This window comes from Brugia malayi (assembly GCF_000002995.4).
Source record: "Brugia malayi strain FR3 genome assembly, contig: Bm_v4_Chr2_contig_001, whole genome shotgun sequence".
Classification (NCBI taxonomy): domain Eukaryota; kingdom Metazoa; phylum Nematoda; class Chromadorea; order Rhabditida; family Onchocercidae; genus Brugia; species Brugia malayi.
In genome coordinates, this window is record NW_025062476.1 from 4,013,962 (window position 1) to 4,036,925 (window position 22,964).

Below are 22,964 nucleotides of genomic sequence, written 5' to 3' on the forward strand. Positions count from 1 at the left end.
TTTGAATAATACTATAACAAACTAAAGGAAAACTCATTGGGTAATGCTAGCATTTAAATTTTGCAGTAAATCCAGGATAAATGTTATATCAGAAATTGTAATTTCAATGTTTATTTTTCATTTCATCTCTTTGCTTTAATTAATGATTGTTAATTAAGAAAATTTAATTGATGGCTGTAAATTATTACTAAGCCATAAGGAACAAAGCTTATTAAAATTTGCCCGATGAAGAATAAATAGATAAATATTTGATGAGTCTCAAAAATTGTCGGATATGAAATTGTGACAAACAGAATTAATGGAGTTACTGAGTTATGGATGATGAAGTGCTTTCAAATTAAAATTTTAAGTTAGAAAATATATGAAAACACTTATTTTGCTACAAATTCAACACAGCAACAAACGAGCATATAAAATATTGGAAAAAAAAGAAATCATAAAAAAATACAAAGAAAATGAAAAAAATTGAAAGTTTACAACAATGTTCTTAATATTTTGGTATTTTACAAGTACAGTTTAGGTAGCAGTACAATCAATTTAAAAGAAAATATTTGAAATGATTTAAAAAATTGAAAGATTTCATATTTAAAAGGATTTAAAATTAGAACAAAAGAAGTCTGAATTTTAAAAGCAATGATAATTTTACAACTTCATCTGACAATTGTTGAAATGAAAGAATTCGTTCCATGCACTTATGCATTTATCATAGTTATTAATTTAGGGTCAAATGGAGAGGTCAAATTTTACTCTAATGACCTTTCTTGCAAATAGCCAATGGCTATTTATGCTAATAGATAAAACTGGCAGTTTATTTTATCATTGATTCTTATCATTCTTTTCGATCGTTACCTGTCAACTTGTTATTTACAATTTAATAATTACAATTGCTTGTCATATTTTAGATTGTTAGATTACTAAAAGAATTTCCAATTAATTAATCATACAAAATTTTTTTTTGAATAGTTCCAAAAATTTCATTTTTTTAGAAGTTTTAGAAACCAAATTTGAATTTTATGAAAAAAAAAAAAACAAATTAAACAATGAAACAGACTATCAAAAAATTAATAAAGTAGAAAGTAAAACAATCAATAGAAATTGTGATAAAGCAGCAATTCGACCACTGTCCGTGTCATCATCCTGACCTTTTATCGTATTTGATTCGATTGTTGTTACATCCTTGAATATAAAATTATTTTCCACAGGTGCCATCGTTGTATGTAAATTCTGAAATGAAAAAAAAAAAATCTTTTTTTGAAAAAATTTAAAACAAAATTACGAAAGAAATTCGGAATATTTAGCAATAGAGATAAAATAATATTAAAAATTCAGAAATACTAAAAAATCATTCTTTATCAACTTAGTTCTGAAAATCAACAACGATAACAAAATATATTGAAGTAAAAAAAAAAAAAAAAAAAAAAAAAACAAAACAAAAAGCTTTGAATAAATTTAAAACAAAAAAAAAAAAAAAAAGCTAAATAAAATTCATTTAAAAATTAATAGAAAAAAGAAAAGAAAAAAGGAAAAACTATAATTAGATAAACTACGATTTTTTTTAAGATGAAATTTATTTACCATCATGCATGATTTTAGTGTGACATCTTTGAGATGTTGACAAAGTTTATCATCTTTATCAGTACAAGTACAATCAATAAATGCAGCACCGTGTTGAGTTTTTAAAGTATCATTTAAAAGTTCACGGCATCTTACACTGCAATCACCATGCGATGCTTCAGTTTCACATTCTGATGTAAATATACCATAACGTGAACTGCACTGCAATGAAATATTGAAATATAAATAAAAGTTTCAAATATTATCTTTAAATGATCAACGTTTATTGGAAGTTAAATTAATCCAAAAATGGAACTTTCTCTTCTTTTTTGTCAAACAAATATTTTATTTGAAAATTTTTCTTTTCATAACAAAAAGCTATTTTAAGTTTGAATTTATTCATCTTTTCTTGAATTATTTTGATTTTAATTGTTTGTTTTTTTTTTCTTTCTTTTAATCGTAAAAATCTAATAGATTTTTATTAGTTTAATCTCTGAGTTAGAAAATTCACTGTATCGATAGATAATTAGCTAAAAAAAAAAAAAAAAAAAAAATGAAGAGACGAAATGATAAAATGAAAATTTTTGAGCTATACAAATAAATTATTCCATTAATTGTTTAATGATTATAATTAAATATTTATAATTCAATATTTAGCATATCCAGCAGTTACATTAATTAAAATAAACTTTAAAAAGAATTTTATTACACTTCTAGAAATGTAAACATCCTTTGTTAAATTGTTTTAATTTCATTTTTTTTTTTTTTTTTTTTTTTTGTCATGTCGAAAGTTTTCTTTATTCTCGTGACTCTGGCAAGAGTGAACACTTAACTGAAATTTGTTTTGATCAATCAAATTGAATTCATTTATAGTCTTATCTACTAGAATCTGTTCAGGACAGGAACAATTAGCAGTAGAAAAAATAAATTCCATTTTGAAATAGTTTAGAGAGCAGCAAAATTAACAAAAAAATTGTGACAGGGAAATTTTTTCATAATTGGTTAATCGATTTTCAAAAATTTAAATTCATATATTAATATTAAAATAAATATGAAATATATTTGCAAATGAAAAAAAAGTGAAATTTACGATCAATTTTTATTTCATATCAAGAATATGTGAAATCACTATTATATATTTTATCTCATCATCATTTTTGTCTTATTTTCGCTTTTTACTTCCATCCATAAATTTATGAAAATATTATCGGGACGGGACTAAATTGCACAAAATGTTTTATAAATACACTTTGGATTATTTCAAATTTGCATAATTATTCATCACAGAATTAATTACTCCAAAATATTTTTATGAAAAAAATATTGAAATTGGAAACATCTCATCATCTAAAACTAAAAAAAAAAATGATTGCACAACTTAATTTCTTAATTAAAGTGATGTCAGAGTTTTTTTCTTTTTTTTTCAGAGTAGATAGTAAGATATTAAGACTTTACCGACAGACAAATAATTGGCTATAAAAATTAATTATTTCTTCATTTAATTTTAAAGTTCTTTGAACCAATGAATGGTAGTAACTGTAATAATACTTCATTTTTCTGTTAATAATATTTCATTTTTTCCCTGCATTTTTCAAATATTGAATTATTTTTTTTATAAAAGCAAAAAAAAAAAAAAAATTCTGACAAGAAGAAAATATTTTTTTTCTTGAAAAAAACTTACCATCAGATCAGCTTCACAGGCTAATTTTGCTAAATTACAATAAATTGGTAATTTTTTCGGGACCAAATTACACAATTCTAATTCGTATCTACCGGGAATGCACGAAATATCAGTTCGTAGAAGTGAACGCCCCAAACGATTTTGATATAAATTTAGTACTGCATTTCGACACTGTGGTTGACAAGTATTTGTTACACTGAAAAGTAATTAATTAATTAATAATGTAATATGTTGTTCCTGCAATAATTGTTTTCTCATTCTTTTTTTTTTGCTAATAATCTTTTATTGATTAGTTGCTAATGTTTAATTTCAAATAGATTTGAACTATTTGTTGTTTGAGATATTCAGAAAAAACGCAAATGTTAAACTTCAACAAATCTTATGTATTTATTCAGTAGCGCTTATTATGGAATTTATCAACAAACAAATTTTTTTAATTTTTCGATTACAAAATTCTCTTTTTACTTTTTTTTCCAAATTACTGTTTAATTGGAATTTCCAACCATTATAAGAGGTATTTAAAAAATGAAAAACTGAATGAAATAAAAAAAAAAAATTTAATTGAGATGAAAATCTGCACAGTATTTACTAATCAATTGTGATCGAATATTCGATGGGACATTCGATATTCAATCGGATCTAATTTATTATGCCGAGATGAAAAGCGGAGAATAAACAGATGTTTTAAAAATAAAATTGTTAGGAAAAAAAAAAAGGTAAATTGAAGCAAATAATAGCAATGAATAAGTCACTCAATGAGAAGGAAAAATTTTTTTTAGAAATGAATTAATGGGATAAATATTATTTTGATTTTTTTAAAAAATAAACTAATTTAATTTAAAATTAAATACTCGAAAAAGTTCAAAACTTCTCAATAAAAAAATTGGACTTTAAAAAAAATATTTGATAAAGTGCAAAGTGAGAAGGAATAAAACATAAATGACACTTTAGAATGTATCAGTAGATGGCATACAATTAGTCAAAATGTTTAAGGAATTTAGAAAAACAAAAATTATATTTTATATAATAATGAATTACAAGTGCATTTACTGATAATTCAAAGAGTTAACTTTAAGAATAGTCAAAATTAAACGATAATTTGTAGAATTTTGATATTTCAATTTGAATTGAAATTCAGAGTAGTATTATTTTATAGAAAACGAATATTTGTTTCGATGTTACGGATGGGATTATTAATTTTGAGATATATTTTTGATATAAAGTAAGATTGGGTTGGCAATTTTTATGGAAATGAAAAATTTTGATTTCTTATTTTTAAATTAAAACTATTTATTGTCCAGAATTTTTCCGAACTCACATGATAAAGTTTGAAAAAAAAGAAAAGAAAATATAGCGCTTGTAAAAAGTAAGAAAAAAATGAAAGTTTACTTTTTCTAATAAAATCTAAAAAAATAATTTGCAATTTACACAAATTAGATTAATAAATTTTTTTTTATTAATTGATATATTGTACAATTTTGGATTTCTGAAATTTTAAATGTTAACTCATTTTCATTGCTATATGTTAAATTAGAAAAGAAAAAACGTTTAAGTTTGTAATTTCTTTTTCAATTTTTAAAATAGACTTCTAAAATTTGCATAGTCAAATTAAACATATAATTTTGTTGATTCATTTAATTGGGTGCCAATTTAATGAAAGAGTATTTTAGATGAATTTGTTATTATAATTGATTCATCTTTCCTTTCCTAATGTATTCGATGTTTGCTAATTACCATTAATTAGTGAACTTTCAATGCGAAATCCCATTTTTCTGTTTTCTTCTCTACTATTTCCATTAAAATATTTTCTCCTTTACTAACCAAATAATTGTAATAATAACTACCGAATATGTCTTTAATCAATAATAATTTTGAGTGAATAATATTTTACCAGAAGTTTTCATTCATTTCATTCGTAGTTGATAATGAAATTGAAATTTGGAAGAAAAAGAAAAGCAATTAACTTATTACGTACGTAACTTTGCATACATAAGAGATCGCATTCAAATAATACGTGATAGAAATTCATGCATTTTTCTCTTATTTTTTTATATTAGAATGATACATGAATAATTTGACATTAACTAATTCATATTTGAAATTGTAATAATTATATAATTTATCTGAAAAAAAAAGTGTGAAAAAATTTTCCATATATTTATTTTAAGAAAAATTTCTATCTTTTCTAATGGTTAAAAGATTATTTTCCTTTTTGCTAAGCAAATAATTCGATGATTTGGTAAGTTTAATTAATTTGGAAGTTGGCGAGAATGGAAAAAAAAATTTAAAAATAAGAAATGAAATTGAAATAATTAGTAGTTAAATTCAATGAATTATTTAATTCCAGTGATCTTTTTTTCTTTGTTCAAAATTATGTTTGGATTAGGAAAAGTAAAGAAATAAAATGCATAAGCTAAAATTATTATTGTCAATAAGAAATAATCTTTGAAGCAATAATCGAAATGAATGAAAATATTATTGGCCTAAATGATGTTAAGCTTCATAAATTCATAGTAATTCAATTAATTATAAATTCAAACTATCTGAACAGAAGAAAAGATGGTAAATTAGTACATTCCGAATTGTGCTATTTCCCAAATATTGAACAATTCTAATGATCGTTGTTTATTTATAAAATTTGTCTTTTTACCAAAAAAAAGCAAAAGAATTTAGCTGATTCCGGAAATGCATTTTTCGGAATTTTTTTTTTCGAAAATTTCGGAATCAGTTAAATTACTTGCTCATTCTTCTCCTCACTTTTTTCTCTTCCTCATTTTCTTGTTATTAACCACTATTTTTCAAATTTTTTCATCTTAATTTTAATTTACGAAATTTTGAAACGATTTAATGTTTATTCATCTTCCTAACAACCACTTCTATCACAACAATTCAAAATTGTATTGTGATTTATTTTGAATTGATAGAAGTGGAATGAAATATTCATTTACATTTACTCATTAATCCAGTTTTATTTGCTTAATGCATACTATTTACAGTGTAAACTAACCATAACAAATAACTCAAAAGTATCTATTTACATTTTAAGTAAAAAATAAAAACAAAAATAATAAAAAAAAAGACTGACACGAAATTTTAAGTTATATACATTACTAATACAATCCAAATTTACGCTATTACAAGCAAAACTTATTAGTCGAACTATAAAATATAAAAATTTAAGTAATTTTCCTTCTTTTTTTTTTCACTAACATTAATAATACACTTTGTGCCATAGCAATAACAAAATATAATTTACTAATTCATTTTTCCATTCAGAAATACCCATTTTAACTCTGATGAGGGAATTATAAAAATTATCACTAATGACCTCGAAAATGCTTTCAAGTTGAATTAATTCTATTAGAAATGTGCTATTAATTGCTAAGCATTTAATAATTACTGTTTCAGATGTATGAATGTAAATTTTGATATTATCATCAAATTCGTCAAACCATTTGAGAGATTTTTTAGCACGAATTCGTTTAATTAAGAATACTTAATTAAATAATCGGATAATAATTAAATTAAACATCGATGACTTAATCAACTATTCCTTAATGAAAATAGTTAATATTGAAAATGAGAAAAAAACTCATTTCATGTAAATAAGATACATTTAGTTAATAAAAAAAATTTTTTTGAGTTAGGAAAAAAGTCAAACAATTAACTTATATATGTGATATTCACGTAATATGCAATAATGATCCTTCAATAACAAAGTGCATTTTAATAATTCAGACGTTGTCGAAGTGCGATAATCATGAAAAGACGTCAAAGATTAACTTATGAACGTATGATACATCTATTATCACGTAAAAAATTAACTTATGAACGTATGACGTATATATGATCACGCATCTATATATTCATGCTATATCGAATAAGAAATTCCTCTTTATAACTGTTAAGCAAATCTTGATTTAAACAAATTTGATATTGAAGAAAAAAGCGTAACTCACGTATACCTAACATTTACGTTCTCCATTTTCGTATATTGTTTTTAAAAAAAAAAAAAATGTGACAGGTAAAAACTTGAATTATAAAAATTTAATACCACTAAAAAATAATTTTGCAATATTTTTTTTTAAATCAAAATTCAAGATTTTTTATTTTTACCAGGTAGACTGAAGTACGGCTAATCGATGTACACAATCGGTATTCTCTTCACAAGCTGTACTGGCTTGTTGACATTCTGCAGAATAATTAGGACTTTGCATCTTGGCCAATTTTATTGCAAACAAGAGGAAAACTAATTGTTGCATCATTAGCTACCTGAAAATTACCCAAAATTTTAACATTCAATATTTGCAACGAAATAGATGACATTTGTTCACTAATTATCATACCAGCACTATACTAATGATAACTGATTAATTTCTAATTATAATTAATCATAATTACATAAATATGCTATCAGTTGTAATTTTTTAAAATATTTTGGAAATATTAATGGCAATAAATATTTTGATCATGGTTTGTTTATCCTCAATTGATTAAATCTCATATATTAAATTAATTATTGTAATAAAGTTTATCTTATATGAAATCGCAAATATGAGTTATGCTGTAAGCGTACTTTTTAAAAAATAAATGAATTCTTCTAAATATTTTGCAAATATTAACAATAAATTTCCATTAAGAAAAAAGGAAAAAGAGAAAAGTTGAAATTGATTTATTAAGGGTATTACGTCTGATAAACAATATCGCATTTAAGAGAAATATCAATATTTTTTGAGAGTTTTTTTTTTTTTTCTTTTTTTTTAAATGCATGAAAGAGATGAAAGAACAAAAATGAATATAAAGTATCAATGTTACAGGTATCGATAACTTTATTAATAAAATTTAAAAGAGATTGGAGAGCAATGATTGAAATTAGATAATCATTTTGAATTTGAAAGTGAACTAATGACAATGGAAATTTAAAATTCAATAGTTAATAAAAGAATTATGGAAGAGTTTAAAATCGATGTACATCAGCTGAGAAAGCAATAGCAGAACTAATTGTCTCTTCGTTTTGTCCTTCAATCAGTCCATCCAACCGTCCAAATGTGTCCTCTCATTAACGATGCCTGTCACCATTTCATCTCTACCAATGAATAAGTCCACTTGTACTAGGTACTGTTTGTTTAAATTTAAAATGTCAAAAATCTTAATCGCATTTTAAAGTTATACTTCTTACCGATAATCCACTTTAAATTTATATTTACTTTGAATTTATATTTATAAAAATAGCTTTTGATCTCAAGTGATGGACACTTATTAAAACTAATTCATATTTGAATAATCGCATAACAATTCTATCTTCTATCTTACGCAATCTTTAAATCTTTTTCTAAATTGTTGAAGTAATTGAAAAATTATCATTTTTAAACTTCAGTATTTATAAAAATGAAATAAATTTGAAATTTTTTTTTAGTCTGAAACGAATTCTGAACATCATAAATTCATATTTTCTATATACTCAAGACAATTAGAAAAGTAAATGGTGTAATGAAATCTGTCAATTTTCACATACATTTTTTAGAACTATTAAGTTAACATAAAAAATTTTTCTTAATTTTTGCCTCATTTTCGCTCAGTTTACTCATAATAAATAAAATTAATTGAAAATACCAAACAATTTTGTAACAATGTAAGGCAGGTAAAGGAAATAACATATTTTAAGGTAGGTAATGCACTACTGATCACCTTAATATCATTATAATTTTTGAGAAATGAAATGTTTATATTGAGGTATTTGGGAACAGTTAGACCAGTTGAAGTGGATTTGTTTGTTCGTCTTACATCACGATGTCGTACAGTTCCAGTTTTAATCTTTATCTATCTATCTATCTATCTAATCTATCTATCTATCTATCTATCTATCTATCTATCTATCTATCTATCTATCTATCTATCTATCTATCTATCTATCTATCTATCTATCTATCTATCTATCTATCTATCTATCTATCTATCTATCTATCTATCTATCTATCTATCTATCTATCTATCTATCTATCTATCTATCTATCTATTTATCTATCTATCTATCTATCTATCTTATCTATCTATCTATCTATCTATCTATCTATCTATCTATCTATCTATCTATCTATCTATCTATCTATCTATCTATCTATCTATCTATCTATCTATCTATCTATCTATCTATCTATCTATCTATCTATCTATCTATCTATCTATCTATCTATCTATCTATCTATCTATCTATCTATCTATCTATCTATCTATCTATCTATCTATCTATCTATCTATCTATCTATCTATCTATCTATCTATCTATCTATCTATCTATCTATCTATCTATCTATCTATCTATCTATCTATCTATCTATCTATCTATCTATCTATCTATCTATCTATCTATCTATCTATCTATCTATCTATCTATCTATCTATCTATCTATCTATCTATCTATCTATTATCTATCTATCTATCTATCTATCTATCTATCTATCTATCTATCTATCTATCTATCTATCTATCTATCTATCTATCTATCTATCTATCTATCTATCTATCTATCTATCTATCTATCTATCTATCTATCTATCTATCTATCTATCTATCTATCTATCTATCTATCTATCTATCTATCTATCTATCTATCTATCTATCTATCTATCTATCTATCTATCTATCTATCTATTATCTATCTATCTATCTATCTATCTATCTATCTATCTATCTATCTATCTATCTATCTATCTATCTATCTATCTATCTATCTATCTATCTATCTATCTATCTATCTATCTATCTATCTATCTATCTATCTATCTATCTATCTATCTATCTATCTATCTATCTATCTATCTATCTATCTATCTATCTATCTATCTATCTATCTATTTTTTATCTATCTATCTATCTATCTATCTATCTATCTATCTATCTATCTATCTATCTATCTATTTCTATCTATCTATCTATCTATCTATCTATCTATCTATCTATCTATCTATCTATCTATCTATCTATCTATCTATCTATCTATCTATCTATCTATCTATCTATCTATCTATCTATCTATCTATCTATCTAATCTTAATTCTCGAGAAATGGAAATGGAAGAATGATTGAGATCGAGATGAATGAAGGATATTAGAGAGAAATTAAATGAAGAAAGAGTTAGAAGAGACAGGTTTACAACAATTCAATTATTTAGCTCAGTGATTGAATAACCAATCAACTGTACCGTACAAATGTCAACAATTATCAAATTTACCTCTTCATCTTTCCTCTCCTCTCCTCTTCCTACTTCTCCTTGTCCCTCTACTCCCCATCTACCATCACTAGTGCCATCTTTTCCTCCACAATTTGACATAAATTTGTATTTTGCTTTATTGTTATTACTGTTATTGTATTTTTCAACTGCCTCTCCTACTAATATATTTTAGAATGTTGCAATTTGCATTTTATTATAATATTTCAATAGGCAAAATGATCTAATATTTCAGTGATTCAATGATACAATGTTAGAGGAAAAGGATGAAATTATATTGAAGTTCATCTTCATCATAAATTAAACAAATCACTGAATCATTATATTAAAGATATTGATAAGCGTATTATCATGATGACATCCTGTGCTATTGTTGGGATTTTTTTTTTTTCTTAAATAAATGTTTTACCTTAAGGTAATGATTTTCAATATTAATTTCAATCTTGCAAAGATAATTTCCAATTTCAATCTTTTCAATGCAAAAAAAATATCATTTTATTATTATATTGTTGTAATTTAGAATAATATTATGCGTAATATGATAATATGACATGCAATTGAACAAATTTAAATTTTAAATTTGACGAATTTGCTATGACACATAATTTTACTCCAACAAATTGGCCTATATTCATCTTTTCCTCCTCAAACAATAATATGATGAATTCAAACATTCTGCAATTATTATTGCTGAATGTTTGAAATAGAGTATTAGAAATAGCATAGCATGAGAGAGAATTTTGCATAAACATATATCAAATTGATATACAATTTTAATTGTTCATTATTATAGTTTAACTTTATTTACAATTTCTGAATAAATTTAACAATTTGAAATACTATCAAAAAAGAAAAAAAATTGACATAGTTTTTAATTTCAATTTTAACAAATACTTAACTTCATCCTATTATAATCATTTCACGTTATTCAAACAAAGATTAGCGTAAAATTTTGCAATTAGGAATGACCTAACAAGTTATCGTTTTGAATTTCAATTTAGATCAGTAAGGGAAGTGATGAAAGTTAATGATGAAAAGAAAAAAAAAACCAATTGTCAATGACCAGTAATTAACTCTTTCATGTTTAAAAAAATAGCATCAAATTACTTCTGTTATAACGATTCATTAATTTGACTGCTCGATAGTATAGGAATATTTGCAAACAATTCTTAATTACAAAAATTATAAAAATCTTATCATTATCAGTGAATGATTATATCAACTATTACTGTTGTTATTTTTACTATTATTATTTCTAGAGTATTAGTATTACTATTATTAATTACTGCTGTCATTATTATCATTGTTAATTATTACTAACAGCACCACTACTGCTACTACAAGTAATACTACTGTTATCATTCATTATCATTGTTGTTGTTATTATTGTTAATTACAATTTATTAGTGCTAAATCACATGCTTTTATCACTAATTGATAATCTAATCAAAATTATCTTCACTACTTCACTAGATATCGAATCAAATTATTCCAAAATGATTATTACGAATATAGCTATTGTAATAATGAATGCCTACATATCAGAAATTATCAAACTTTTTGAGAAAAAACATTCTCATAAAATTGCAAGAAAGTAGAGCTAATTAAAAAAAAAATATTTGAACAATGTCAAAATTTCTAGCTTTCAAGAAAATTTTTGTTTAATTTAACTAAATGTGTCAGTGATGAGTAAATCTATCAAAAAAAATCAACATTTTGCAGTAGGAGAGATTCCTCATACAAATAAATGAAATTGATTTTGATATACACATATGTATATATCCAATTTATTAATCGAAAATAAAGGTTTTGTCACTCTTTAAGATTTAGAATATTCCATAACATATTTTGTTATTTCTTGTAAGTAATTAAAATATTTCATCTTACATCAAATTTTGCTAATTTTTGCAACATTTTGTTGCATAATATAGGCTGGAATCAAAAAATTGATAATAAACTTTTCTATTATCACACATCAATCACATAATATTGTCTCTACCACAACTTCTATCACAGCTTTAATTGGCATTTTTAAAGAATTTTTTTATATTTTAACCAACATAATTTTCTTTCTCCTATATCTACTTTCATAATTTTATATTGAAATTGTTTCTGATATAATATTCCTTTGTTACCAAACTAATCTCTACAAATAAAGCTATTTGCCTTATATTTATCATTTTAACACTTAGAAATAAATTTTGTCGTCAATTAAACTGAAGGAAAAAATACAGAAATGTTGATAAATGTCAACTTCTTATATATTTTTACATTCCATTTAATTTTGACTAAAATTATCACTAACAATTCTTTCCTCCTATTAATTAAAATACGAAAAATTATATGATTGGATGACTGAGATGTCGAATCGTTTTAAGGATATGTGAAATTTTGACATGTAATTCTACCATATGAAGACATTTGAGAAGGAAGCACTGCAATTTTTCATGCATCATTAAAAATTGAATTCAATTTAAAATATCTTTAAAATGAAATACATTTATAAACAATTAAACAACAATACAAGTAGCAATTGATTCTTTAACAGATGAAAAGAACAGAAAACAGAAAAACTGAGGAAAACAAATGAACATCAACATCTGAATAAAATTTTATCAAAAGCAGAATTAAGTTTAATAGTATCAGAAATAAGCATGCATATGCTTGAGGCAAAAAATATTGCTTTTCCAAAATATTTTAATTAAAAATATGAAGAATTTGTGAAATTTAAACAACCTACCATTCTGGTAGACAATTATAGTTTGCTCACGAATTTTTTTTTTTGAAATGGAAGACTTAGAAAAATCAGTAAAAATCATCATTTGAAATTTTAAATTTCCGCAGTGAAACTGAGCAGAATGTAATGATAAAATTTTTTCACATATATTTTGAAAATTTGGATGAATGATAAAATAATTTTACATAATGCGAAACCCGTGTGAATAGAAATTGAGCAAGTAAGTTAAATGCAGTAAGTTAAATACAATGTGTATAATTAATTTATCATTACTATGACAATAAAATAATTCACCTAATAATAGATTTACTTTATTCGATTAGATATATTTTTATTGGTTACAATAAAACTTATTCTACACATTGTATTGTATTCTTCTCATACAATAGTGATAATAATAATAACAATAACAACAATACATAATAAATGTTCAACTTCTGTAAATTTCACAAAAACTGTTCAGTTTTATGCAGTCTTATTGGTATCATATCTTTTCTCTAGTATCCTTAATAACTTCCAGAATGGTTTGTGTGTTAATCATGATAGTGACTATTTCATGTAATTTCTGTTTAAAAAAAGTCATCCCAAAAAACAATCTTGAAAATTCATCTGTTCTATTTCTAGGTTTCTTTTCATCGTTTTAATTCATTAAGCTACTATGCACTAAATTCATCCAAGTAGAAGAAGCAGCACAACGAACTAATTCATTGAACTGCTCTCGTACTGAATGATCTGCTTCCATCAATAATGATCCAGATTCATTGCATTTACGCTCCTAAAAAAAAAAAAAAAAATACAATAATTCAGTAATAAATAATTCTAATTTAAACTGCGATTTTCTAAAATCAATTCCATCTTTTCTTAGCTGCTATATTTATTAAAAATGCAAATAATACAAAAACACTTATCAATTAAATAACTTTTTTTTTTTTTTCATACAGAAGAGAACGAAAGGATAATAGCTATTATTCTAAAGTTTAAGCTGTGAAGGTATAAGGAAAGTTTTATCTCTCTTCCTACCAATATTTATGATCTAAAACAAATTTTGTTCCTAACAAAAATCTTTTAAAAAGATAAGAGAAGAGAAAATACCTTTGCAAGTAATTTCATTTGTAAAGGTTCATCATTTTGAGCCGTGAAAAGAAATACGTCTTGTTGAGCTTCAGGAGTGATGATCACAAGATGCTGCAAATGTAATGTGCACTATCAAATTCAACTATTAAATTTATGATAAAACAAAAATTCCCGATAAAAAAATGTGTACAAATGAACTTTTGCCCCATAATGCTCATGATGTTAAACATCAGAAATTTTTCAGTTATAGTTAGTGCTATATTACACAGGAATATCGGAACTTCATGGATTATCTAATTGGTAAAATGTATCGTAATCTGATATTCAGTAACCGGATTTACAAAATTTTACAAATACTTCCTTCCCATATAAATTTTACTCAGCATCGCATTAACAATCAAAGTAATGAAATCATATTAATGACCAGTTAAACTAAAAATAAAGAAAATACTATTCTTTACGAAATGCCAACTCTCAAATCTTTGGATTTATGATATCGGATTTAGAATTTTAAATTTCGATTTGGAAAATCTGCAAATAGTCTGTAATAAAATATAATTCATTTTTTCCTTCTTACTATTTTTTTTTCACTTATCTTCTTCCTATTCTTTTCTTTTCTTGTGTAATTTAATATATTTCCTCCACTATCCACTTAATCCTAAATCAAGCTCAATTACTATGATCTGTGAAAACTCAAGATTTGATAAATCACGAAAATGTACTATAAGTTTTATAAAATAAAAATTAATGATTTCTAAAAGAAATACCTCCTTCACGGATGAACAGAATAATCGACATTTTTGCAGACCAAAATGTTGAATGAGCAATTTGAAGAAAAGTCCAGGATTCAGATTACTGACTAGTGATTCCAATAATGGTTCATAATTAGTCAATGATTCAGATTTAACATAACCCAATAAATTGTCTACATCTGTGGTTGTAAGAGATGTTGAAAGTGCTAGCCGTAATACTGATGTTATATCATTACTGTGACGAGCTAATAATTTCCATTGTTCGGTCACTTCAACAGTTTCACGTTTTGTCACATGTTTTTCCAACATGTCATCCCAAAGCTGAAATATAAAGCAAGAAAGGTAAGGTTAAAACTTTTTGGATGGAGATCATTATACTATGCAAAGTTAAACAATAACGAAAAAAAATTGATTCTATAATATATCTATATCAAGCATTAAATTAACACAAGTATTGAATGAAAGTTGTTTTAGCTTATATTCACTTTAGTTATAATAACAAATTAAAAATCCTTGGTACTGTAAGAAGTAATAGCATTTATATTTAAAGTAATAGCATTTAGCATTTATATTTATATTCACTTTAGTTATAATAACAATCAAAATGCTTAGTACTGTAAGAAGAAGTAAGAAGTAGAAGTAATAGTTTAAAAATATCAAGCAAAGTTATAAAAGTTTTGTAACTTTGGAAAAAAAAAGAAGAAAAAAAACATACATGATGTAAGAAAAGAGTAAATATAACTTTAAATTTACCTGATTTCTTTTGCAATGCCATACAGCATCCTCAATTATCATTTGTAGCTTACGTTTATAATGCATTACACTATCTTCCAGTTCTTTTTGCAACCTTTTCTGCCGTCTACTCATGTAATAGATGTAAAATGCTTGTTCACGTGGCACTATCACAGGTGGATCTGATAGTCTTATACCACCTGTGAAAAAGAAAAAAAAAACAAATTTGAGCAAAATTACATCAAATTCTATCTTCAAATTTCACTTTGTAAAAAAAAAAAAAATGTTTTATGATCGCTATATATATATATATACATCTTTTAATGGATGTCAAATACGGTGCAATTTCCGGAAAAACATTTACCTCGAAAATTTGGTCGTATCTTGCGATGTCTCAAAGGTGCATTGTTTAGAATAGATAATTTTTGCGCTTTTGCCTTTGGTGTCTGAGTTTTTTCATCTGACACTGAATGACATTCATCTAATTTCATTCCTACAAAATTTGACAGCATTTTTCTAAAATATAAATCAATAATAAAAAACTGAAAAAAATCAAATAAGAATGATCTTAATAATAAATCCTTGCCATAAATACATGTAAATATACTTTTTTCTAGCAAAAAAAAAAAAAAAAAAACATAAGCGCTCACAAAACGTCCTTTTCAACATATTATTTTAGGAACATACTTTCTTCTTTGAAATAAATAAAACCTTTGTTTTATTAAACTAAACTAGAAGTAATTAAATAGATGGAAAAGGAAAATTTTTTCTAAAACATTTTTTTCTAGCAAAAAGCATTAAATGCCAATATCATTGGATCATAACAATATGAATAAGCAAACTCCAAATTCTTGTACTAACCATTTGAATAATTGCGTGGAAGTGTTGCTTCTTTTGGTGATCCATTATTGTCGCCACTATGACATCTTCGTCTGGTATGAGTGGTCGGTGCACACCATGCATTGTTGGAATTACTATATAATTTTTTACATTGATAATTTTAGATTAAAAATAAACGTCAAATGTTAAGGAGAGATTAATTTGAAAAATTATAACCAAAATTTCGAGTGAATTATGCAAATGATGCGTTTGAATGTGTGGATATTGGTAATTCACCGATTTAAAGAATAATCGGAATTAGGCTTTCATTTTTATAAAGTCTCGATAATTACAGCACTTTTGCAACAAGATAAGAGCAAACAAAAATGGAAAATAGCCCGCATTGTTAATGTGATTCTCAATTAACATTCTGAATTTCTATGAAATAACCAAATGTAATTCGAATTAAGTTAAAAATTGACTTACTTCTGTGTTACAATGCCTTCGGTACTTTTTCGATAGCTATCCGTATTGCAGTCTACATTCAAACCGAGTTTTTTAAATTCACCACTTATTTTTGCATTATGTTTACAATTTGCATCTGGCTCCAAATTCTCGACTAGTGGATCAACTAAATGAACTTGATCAAATTCTATAAAAAACTAATACATATAATCAAATATTTTTTCAACAAATAATAATAATTTCCAACAAATAATAATAAGAAGCATAAAATAATAACATAATTCATAACTGAGGCATTAAAAAAAAAAAAAAAGAGAAAAGAAAAACTAACTTATTTCATGCGAAACCAACATAACATAGAATTTTATATTCAGTGTTTTTGTAGCATAAAGTTGATTTTCATGAACGATTGTTCGAATTTCCTTATAGGCGAATCCAAAACACTCCTAAAGTATTCAAAGAAGAAGTTACAAAAAAAAAAAAAATCAATGAAAAATTTTTATAGAAGCGAAAAAAACGTCAAAGAAAGTTTTTACCGTATCATCTTCCGCAACAATCATAAATTGTCCAGGCATATCCATTTCAATTGTTTTCAAACGTACTATACGCCAGTTATGACGTTTTTCATCCAACAGATATTCCCAAACTTTCTGGTTTGTTACGGGCAGATTAGGAAATGTTATCTGGAAATAAAGATTTAAATGATTAACATTTTCATACATATATATCCATAAAATATCGCTTTTTCATACTTCTTTAACTATGGTTAAATAATATAAATATGCAGAAAATTTTTCTAATTTCCGATAAACTTACTTTTTCTTCATATATACAGTTACAAGCATAAGGTGGACGACAATTATAGTACTGCAAAAAATCAGTTAAAAACTCGTTCGTATTGTATCCGTAATTGAAAAGAACCTGAAAATGACACAGTAGAATATTTATTTGTATCTTCACTTGCTATCTTCAAGTATTCAGATCATTATTGAGGATATGATACACAACATTCTCCTAACTTCGCTAAAATGTTTTTTTTTTTTTTGAATATTTGTCAATTTTCGTGCCAGATATGAATTTTATACGTATTTATCAAAGAATATTAGAATGTAAAATGATATTTAACATCGTAATCCGTACAGTCTTCATCAAATTATACACTGTCACCTTGATCTTGTGAATAGTAAACAATTTCATACAATGACTCTAAATAGAGTTAATTTGAACATCATCCCATCAAACTAATAAGAAGTAAATAATTTTTTATACCTGCTGTCCACCAATTAAATATGTAGCAACCATACGTAAATGGAAATCATAGGTAAATGAATGAACGTGAGCCTTTGATATAATGCTATCCTTCAATGCATAAAGGTCTCTTTGATCATTATAATCGAAATTCTTATCACACTTTATTCTTAATCGATTTAACTGTGCAACATTCCAAAGCAAATATTGAACACTGAAATTTCAAGATTTTGATAAATCTTTTGAAAGAATGTCGAAAAAATAATTCAAATATTTGTCGATTTTTGTGCCAGATATGAATGTCAGAACGGCAAGCTTGTTGAAAGTTTTTCGAAAACTCATATGCTTAGTAGATTACTACATTATTGCATGCTGATTGCTGCATGTAAAAGATCAAAATAAATCTAACTAAACGGTAAAAATTAAGAATGAATGGTTTTTCGTAAATATAAAAATTGAATTCAGTTTCAATAAACCTGAAATGTGGCTCAATGATTGTAATGTGAACGAATAGAATACCACCGTCATAAGCTTTATACATCCATACGTTAGGTGATGATTCGGTATTCTGGAATTTAATAAACTGATATAACGGTTATATCAACTATCATCTAACAGTATCTTATTAAAAAAAAAAAAAATGGAATTAGACAATTTAAAATTAGATAACTTAAAATTAAAACAAAATTATAGAATTCGTTATCAAAAAAATATACCTGCATATCATAGTGCAAACTGTACCGAGCACTCGCTTGTCCTGTTATATGTGTAACGTCCAACAATCTTAATCCATTTTTTGTTAGATATTTCACATAACTCTAAAAAAAAAAACTTAGTAGGTCAATGTTCATCAATTTTCAAAATAAAAAAATGCTGGTAACTTTATATTCATCTCACAAATTCAGCATATTTTTATAATTTCAATTGCATTTATCTTTTTGCAGTCTAAATATCAGAATTTACAAATTCACAAATTAACTAAATAACTAAGATCCGCAAACATAATAAATATTACTTAAACAAGAAAAAAAATACAATTTATTCATCGTTAAATAGAAATTTTTCATTGTTATGAATATTTGAAATAGCTCGTCAACATCAAAAGCTTTTTAAAACAAATTTAAGCAAATATTTTGAGGAACTTTATGAAAAAACAATCTGACAGAAGCATTCACCTCAACAAGCATAAACTGTATCTTCAGGCAACACGGTTCATCCTCTTCTAAATTTTTTGTTAACTTTCGTAAAGTACGATCTGATGAATGCAATAATGCACTGAAGGTATTTGAACGCGTTGTGCGCACCTATAAAGACTCCTACTAAAATAATAGGATATACCTTACATTACTTTAGAACACAACATCTGAAGGAATTGAATAATTCTAGCATATTTTAATTCTTATATAGGTAACTTCATTTATTGCTTTTCTTACTTACTGTAGAATCTAAAGTAATGTCAACAGCAGCAAAGTCTTTGCCCAAAAAATTTCAAGTGTTATCAATGTTTCAATTATTTTATCCTTCATAAGTTTTATTGTGCCTAAAAAAATGAACTGAATCTTTTAAGAAATTCTAATTACTATTAAGGATCAAGCTTCAATCTGATTATAAAATTAATTATCGCAAAAGATTCGTTTCATCTTAAACACCTGCTGCAGTACAAACTAATCTAAATAGCAATACTGATCATCATTCTGAACATATCAGTAGTGTCTGGAAAAAGATTTATTTGGGACAGGTTTTATTTTATCTTTAGGTATCCTAAAACCAACACATTTAAAATACAGTTCTTTTTTTTCAAATCCCAATTTTTTTTGCCAATTGCATGATGAGTCAATCACCAAATATTTTTTGTTTATGCCATTACGCTAAATTATACTAATTACTTCCTCTTTTCTCACACACCAAAAAAAATTAATCTTATTACCAATCTTTGTTTTATATTTATGGAAATGATTTCCACCGAATTTCCGGCTGTCAGTTTAGTTCTGAATATAAAATAACCAATCTTGCCCACTAACCGTCATTTCATTCTATGTTTTTGGGTGGTTTTTGGGGGTGCTTTAATAATATTTTAGTATTTTACAATTATATTATATCTATTCGTTATAATATTGATTTTACGTTAATTTTTAATGTTGATTTGTTGGTTTAATTACCCAAATTTGAGCTCGGCAAAATAAAATATCTGACAGTCAATAAATTCCACGACAGAGTTTTCGGTATCTCACCTCGGGCATCAAAAATATAGAATGAAATAACAAAAAATGATAATATAAAATGATTTTAAAAAATACAAAAAAATGATAATATTTTAGTGTACTAAAAATAACGTAAAATCAACATTATAACGAATAGATATAATGTAATCGTAAAATACTAAAACAATATCAAAATACCTCCAAAATCCAAAAACATAGAATGAAATAACGGTTAGTGGAAAGGTTGGTTAGTTTATATATAGAACTAAGGAAAGCCGATGAAAATCATTTCCATGAATGTAAAATAAAGATTGATAACAAGATTAGTTCTTTGTTGCGTGGAAAAGAGGAAGTATTTAGTATAATTTAGCATAACGGCATAGATTAATTACAAATGCAAAAATATTTGGTGATTGATTCATCACGCATCTGGCAAAAAATATTAGGATTTGAATGTAATTTAATATGTGTCGTTTTTACGGCACCATAAATGTTGTTACGATGGACTTACATGTGACACTGATGAAGTGTTTTCGAGAAGTGACGCTTTCGAACCACTGACATGCCTCGATGGTAAATCGGCTATCACTGCCTGTTTAAAACTGAAACGAAAGATTTTAAAAAATATAATTTCAATTCTAAATTCAAGAATGATATATAAAAATATAATTCAATAACTGCAAATTGCATTTAAGTTGATTTTAAGTAATAATTACTTTTGATCGAATTCATAAACTGATTTGCTGTTTAAATTCAAAAATCAATCAGAAAAGTTAAAAATATATCATGTTCTCTGCTCAAATAATCTCTGTTGCCAAAATTAAAGTTGTTCATCTTGAAAAAATTGTTACAAATCATAATTGAACTAACAAAAAAAAGTGAAAAGATAAAAATATTTTTACCTCATTGCATTTTCCGTTCCTCTTCGAACAACTGCTACTAATTTACGCCATTTTGGAAAAAGTAACAGAGGTGATCGAACAAAATGTACTATCCGACTATGAGAAACAATTTTCAGTAAATCAGATTCTCTGATTTCATGGGTTCCACTCATCAATTCACTGTGTATCCGATTGAAGTTCTCACAATTGTGAAGCATTGATTTCATCTATTATTTATAAAATAAAACTCTATTATTTATAAATTTATTATTTGTAAAATAAAACATTCATTATTTATAAAATAAAACAAGTGATGGAGCACTGAAGCATAATGACGCAGTAAATTGTTTAGGAAATTAAAAGCTCGCATTTAGACCATAAATCTCGAAATTCATTAAAACATATCGAAATAAGTTAAAAAGCAGGATTTATTAAGATCTCCTAACTAAAACGTATAAAGATTTTCCCATTTAATAGAAATTTCGCGAATTTTCAAAATCTTGAGTTCCTATTTTTGCCAAAATCTAGATATGCAGATAATTAAAAAGTTTCATTTCATGCTAATAGAAAAAAAGATTTCAAAAACTTTCGTTTTCAACATAGTGCATAAGACAAAAGATAAAAAAAGTCGTTTTCCACCTCATAAAAGCATTATAAAACCAAAATTTTCAGACGAAGCAATTTCTCAACCTGTTATCTGATAATTTTTTTTCTAAAATCTCACACACTTATCAAAATAAGCAATTGATGGAAATACCATTTTTTCAAGGAAAACCATCTGAGAGCACTGATCTTCGAACAGGTTGTCACTATTCAAATTAAGTGGTAAAAAAGCCAAGGTTGTATGCCGATAGAGATGCATTAATGGTTCAGCTTGGATGTAATGCGTTCCGCTCACTAATCTGTAAAAACATATTTCAAATCTTTCCATCAAACACCGGTAATAAATCTGTTTTGTTGATTATTTAGTGCATTGTTTCGTTTACTTAGCACATTGTTTTGTTGATTACTTAGTACATCAGTATATTTGGTCTATGTATAACTTGCAATTTATATGTGCACACAATTTTTGAATTGTTGCTTAAATCAAAAAGTAAAAATATTTTTAAAAAATGGCTACATATACAATTTGTATGTGATAGTCTTATTTACATCAAAATATATATGTATATTTTTCGTTGCACTTAAAAATATATTTCAGGTTGCAGAAAACAGCATATTTTCTGGACCATAAGAAAACATGAAATAAGATAAAATTTAGTAAACAAAATTTACAAGAGCTTGCAATTTAAATTTGTTAGTTATTCAAATTAAAAAGTTAAGATTTTTTTAAAATAATAAAAAAAAAAAGTTTGTTACTGTGTCACTGTCACATAAAGGAATCTTATATCAGATTTATAGTAAATCACATTGCTTTTTAACTTATCCCAGTTTACCACAATTGAAGAAGAGTAAGTTAAAAAAATGATAAGGTAGGATAGTTATTGTACTCTGAGCTTTACTTCTACAAATAGTTTCTTGAAATATTCATCAGATTCAAGGCGATTTTTTTTCCAAATTATTAAGCAGACGAATTTATTTGTCAATATAT

The 22,964-nt window shown here is 25.3% G+C and overlaps 2 protein-coding genes across 2 annotated transcripts in view; both read right to left on the reverse strand.

Moving 5' to 3' along the window:
• Positions 1-1,053: 1,053 nt before the first annotated feature.
• Bma-phg-1 (Uncharacterized protein) lies at positions 1,054-7,500 on the reverse strand (the record flags this gene model as incomplete). The annotated part of the gene is made up of 4 exons (XM_043078339.1): positions 1,054-1,224; positions 1,576-1,776; positions 3,236-3,431; positions 7,352-7,500. The coding sequence occupies 4 exons, from the start codon at positions 7,498-7,500 to the stop codon at positions 1,054-1,056; spliced, it is 717 nt and encodes a 238-aa protein (XP_042934273.1).
• Positions 7,501-13,841: 6,341 nt separating this feature from the next.
• Positions 13,842-22,964, reverse strand: part of Bm4336 (Uncharacterized protein) — a gene marked incomplete at both ends in the record, with an annotated part of 34,042 nt that continues 24,919 nt past the window's right edge. Inside the window, 17 exons of the mRNA XM_043078340.1 lie at positions 13,842-13,976; positions 14,294-14,386; positions 15,043-15,348; positions 15,781-15,959; positions 16,124-16,252; positions 16,621-16,733; positions 17,065-17,209; positions 17,375-17,489; positions 17,580-17,726; positions 17,860-17,964; positions 18,313-18,505; positions 18,768-18,859; positions 19,008-19,109; positions 19,467-19,595; positions 21,004-21,094; positions 21,395-21,600; positions 22,131-22,275. Coding sequence (XP_042934274.1) covers positions 13,842-13,976; positions 14,294-14,386; positions 15,043-15,348; positions 15,781-15,959; positions 16,124-16,252; positions 16,621-16,733; positions 17,065-17,209; positions 17,375-17,489; positions 17,580-17,726; positions 17,860-17,964; positions 18,313-18,505; positions 18,768-18,859; positions 19,008-19,109; positions 19,467-19,595; positions 21,004-21,094; positions 21,395-21,600; positions 22,131-22,275 — 2,425 coding nt within the window. The remainder of the gene's footprint in view (positions 13,977-14,293; positions 14,387-15,042; positions 15,349-15,780; positions 15,960-16,123; positions 16,253-16,620; positions 16,734-17,064; positions 17,210-17,374; positions 17,490-17,579; positions 17,727-17,859; positions 17,965-18,312; positions 18,506-18,767; positions 18,860-19,007; positions 19,110-19,466; positions 19,596-21,003; positions 21,095-21,394; positions 21,601-22,130; positions 22,276-22,964) is intronic.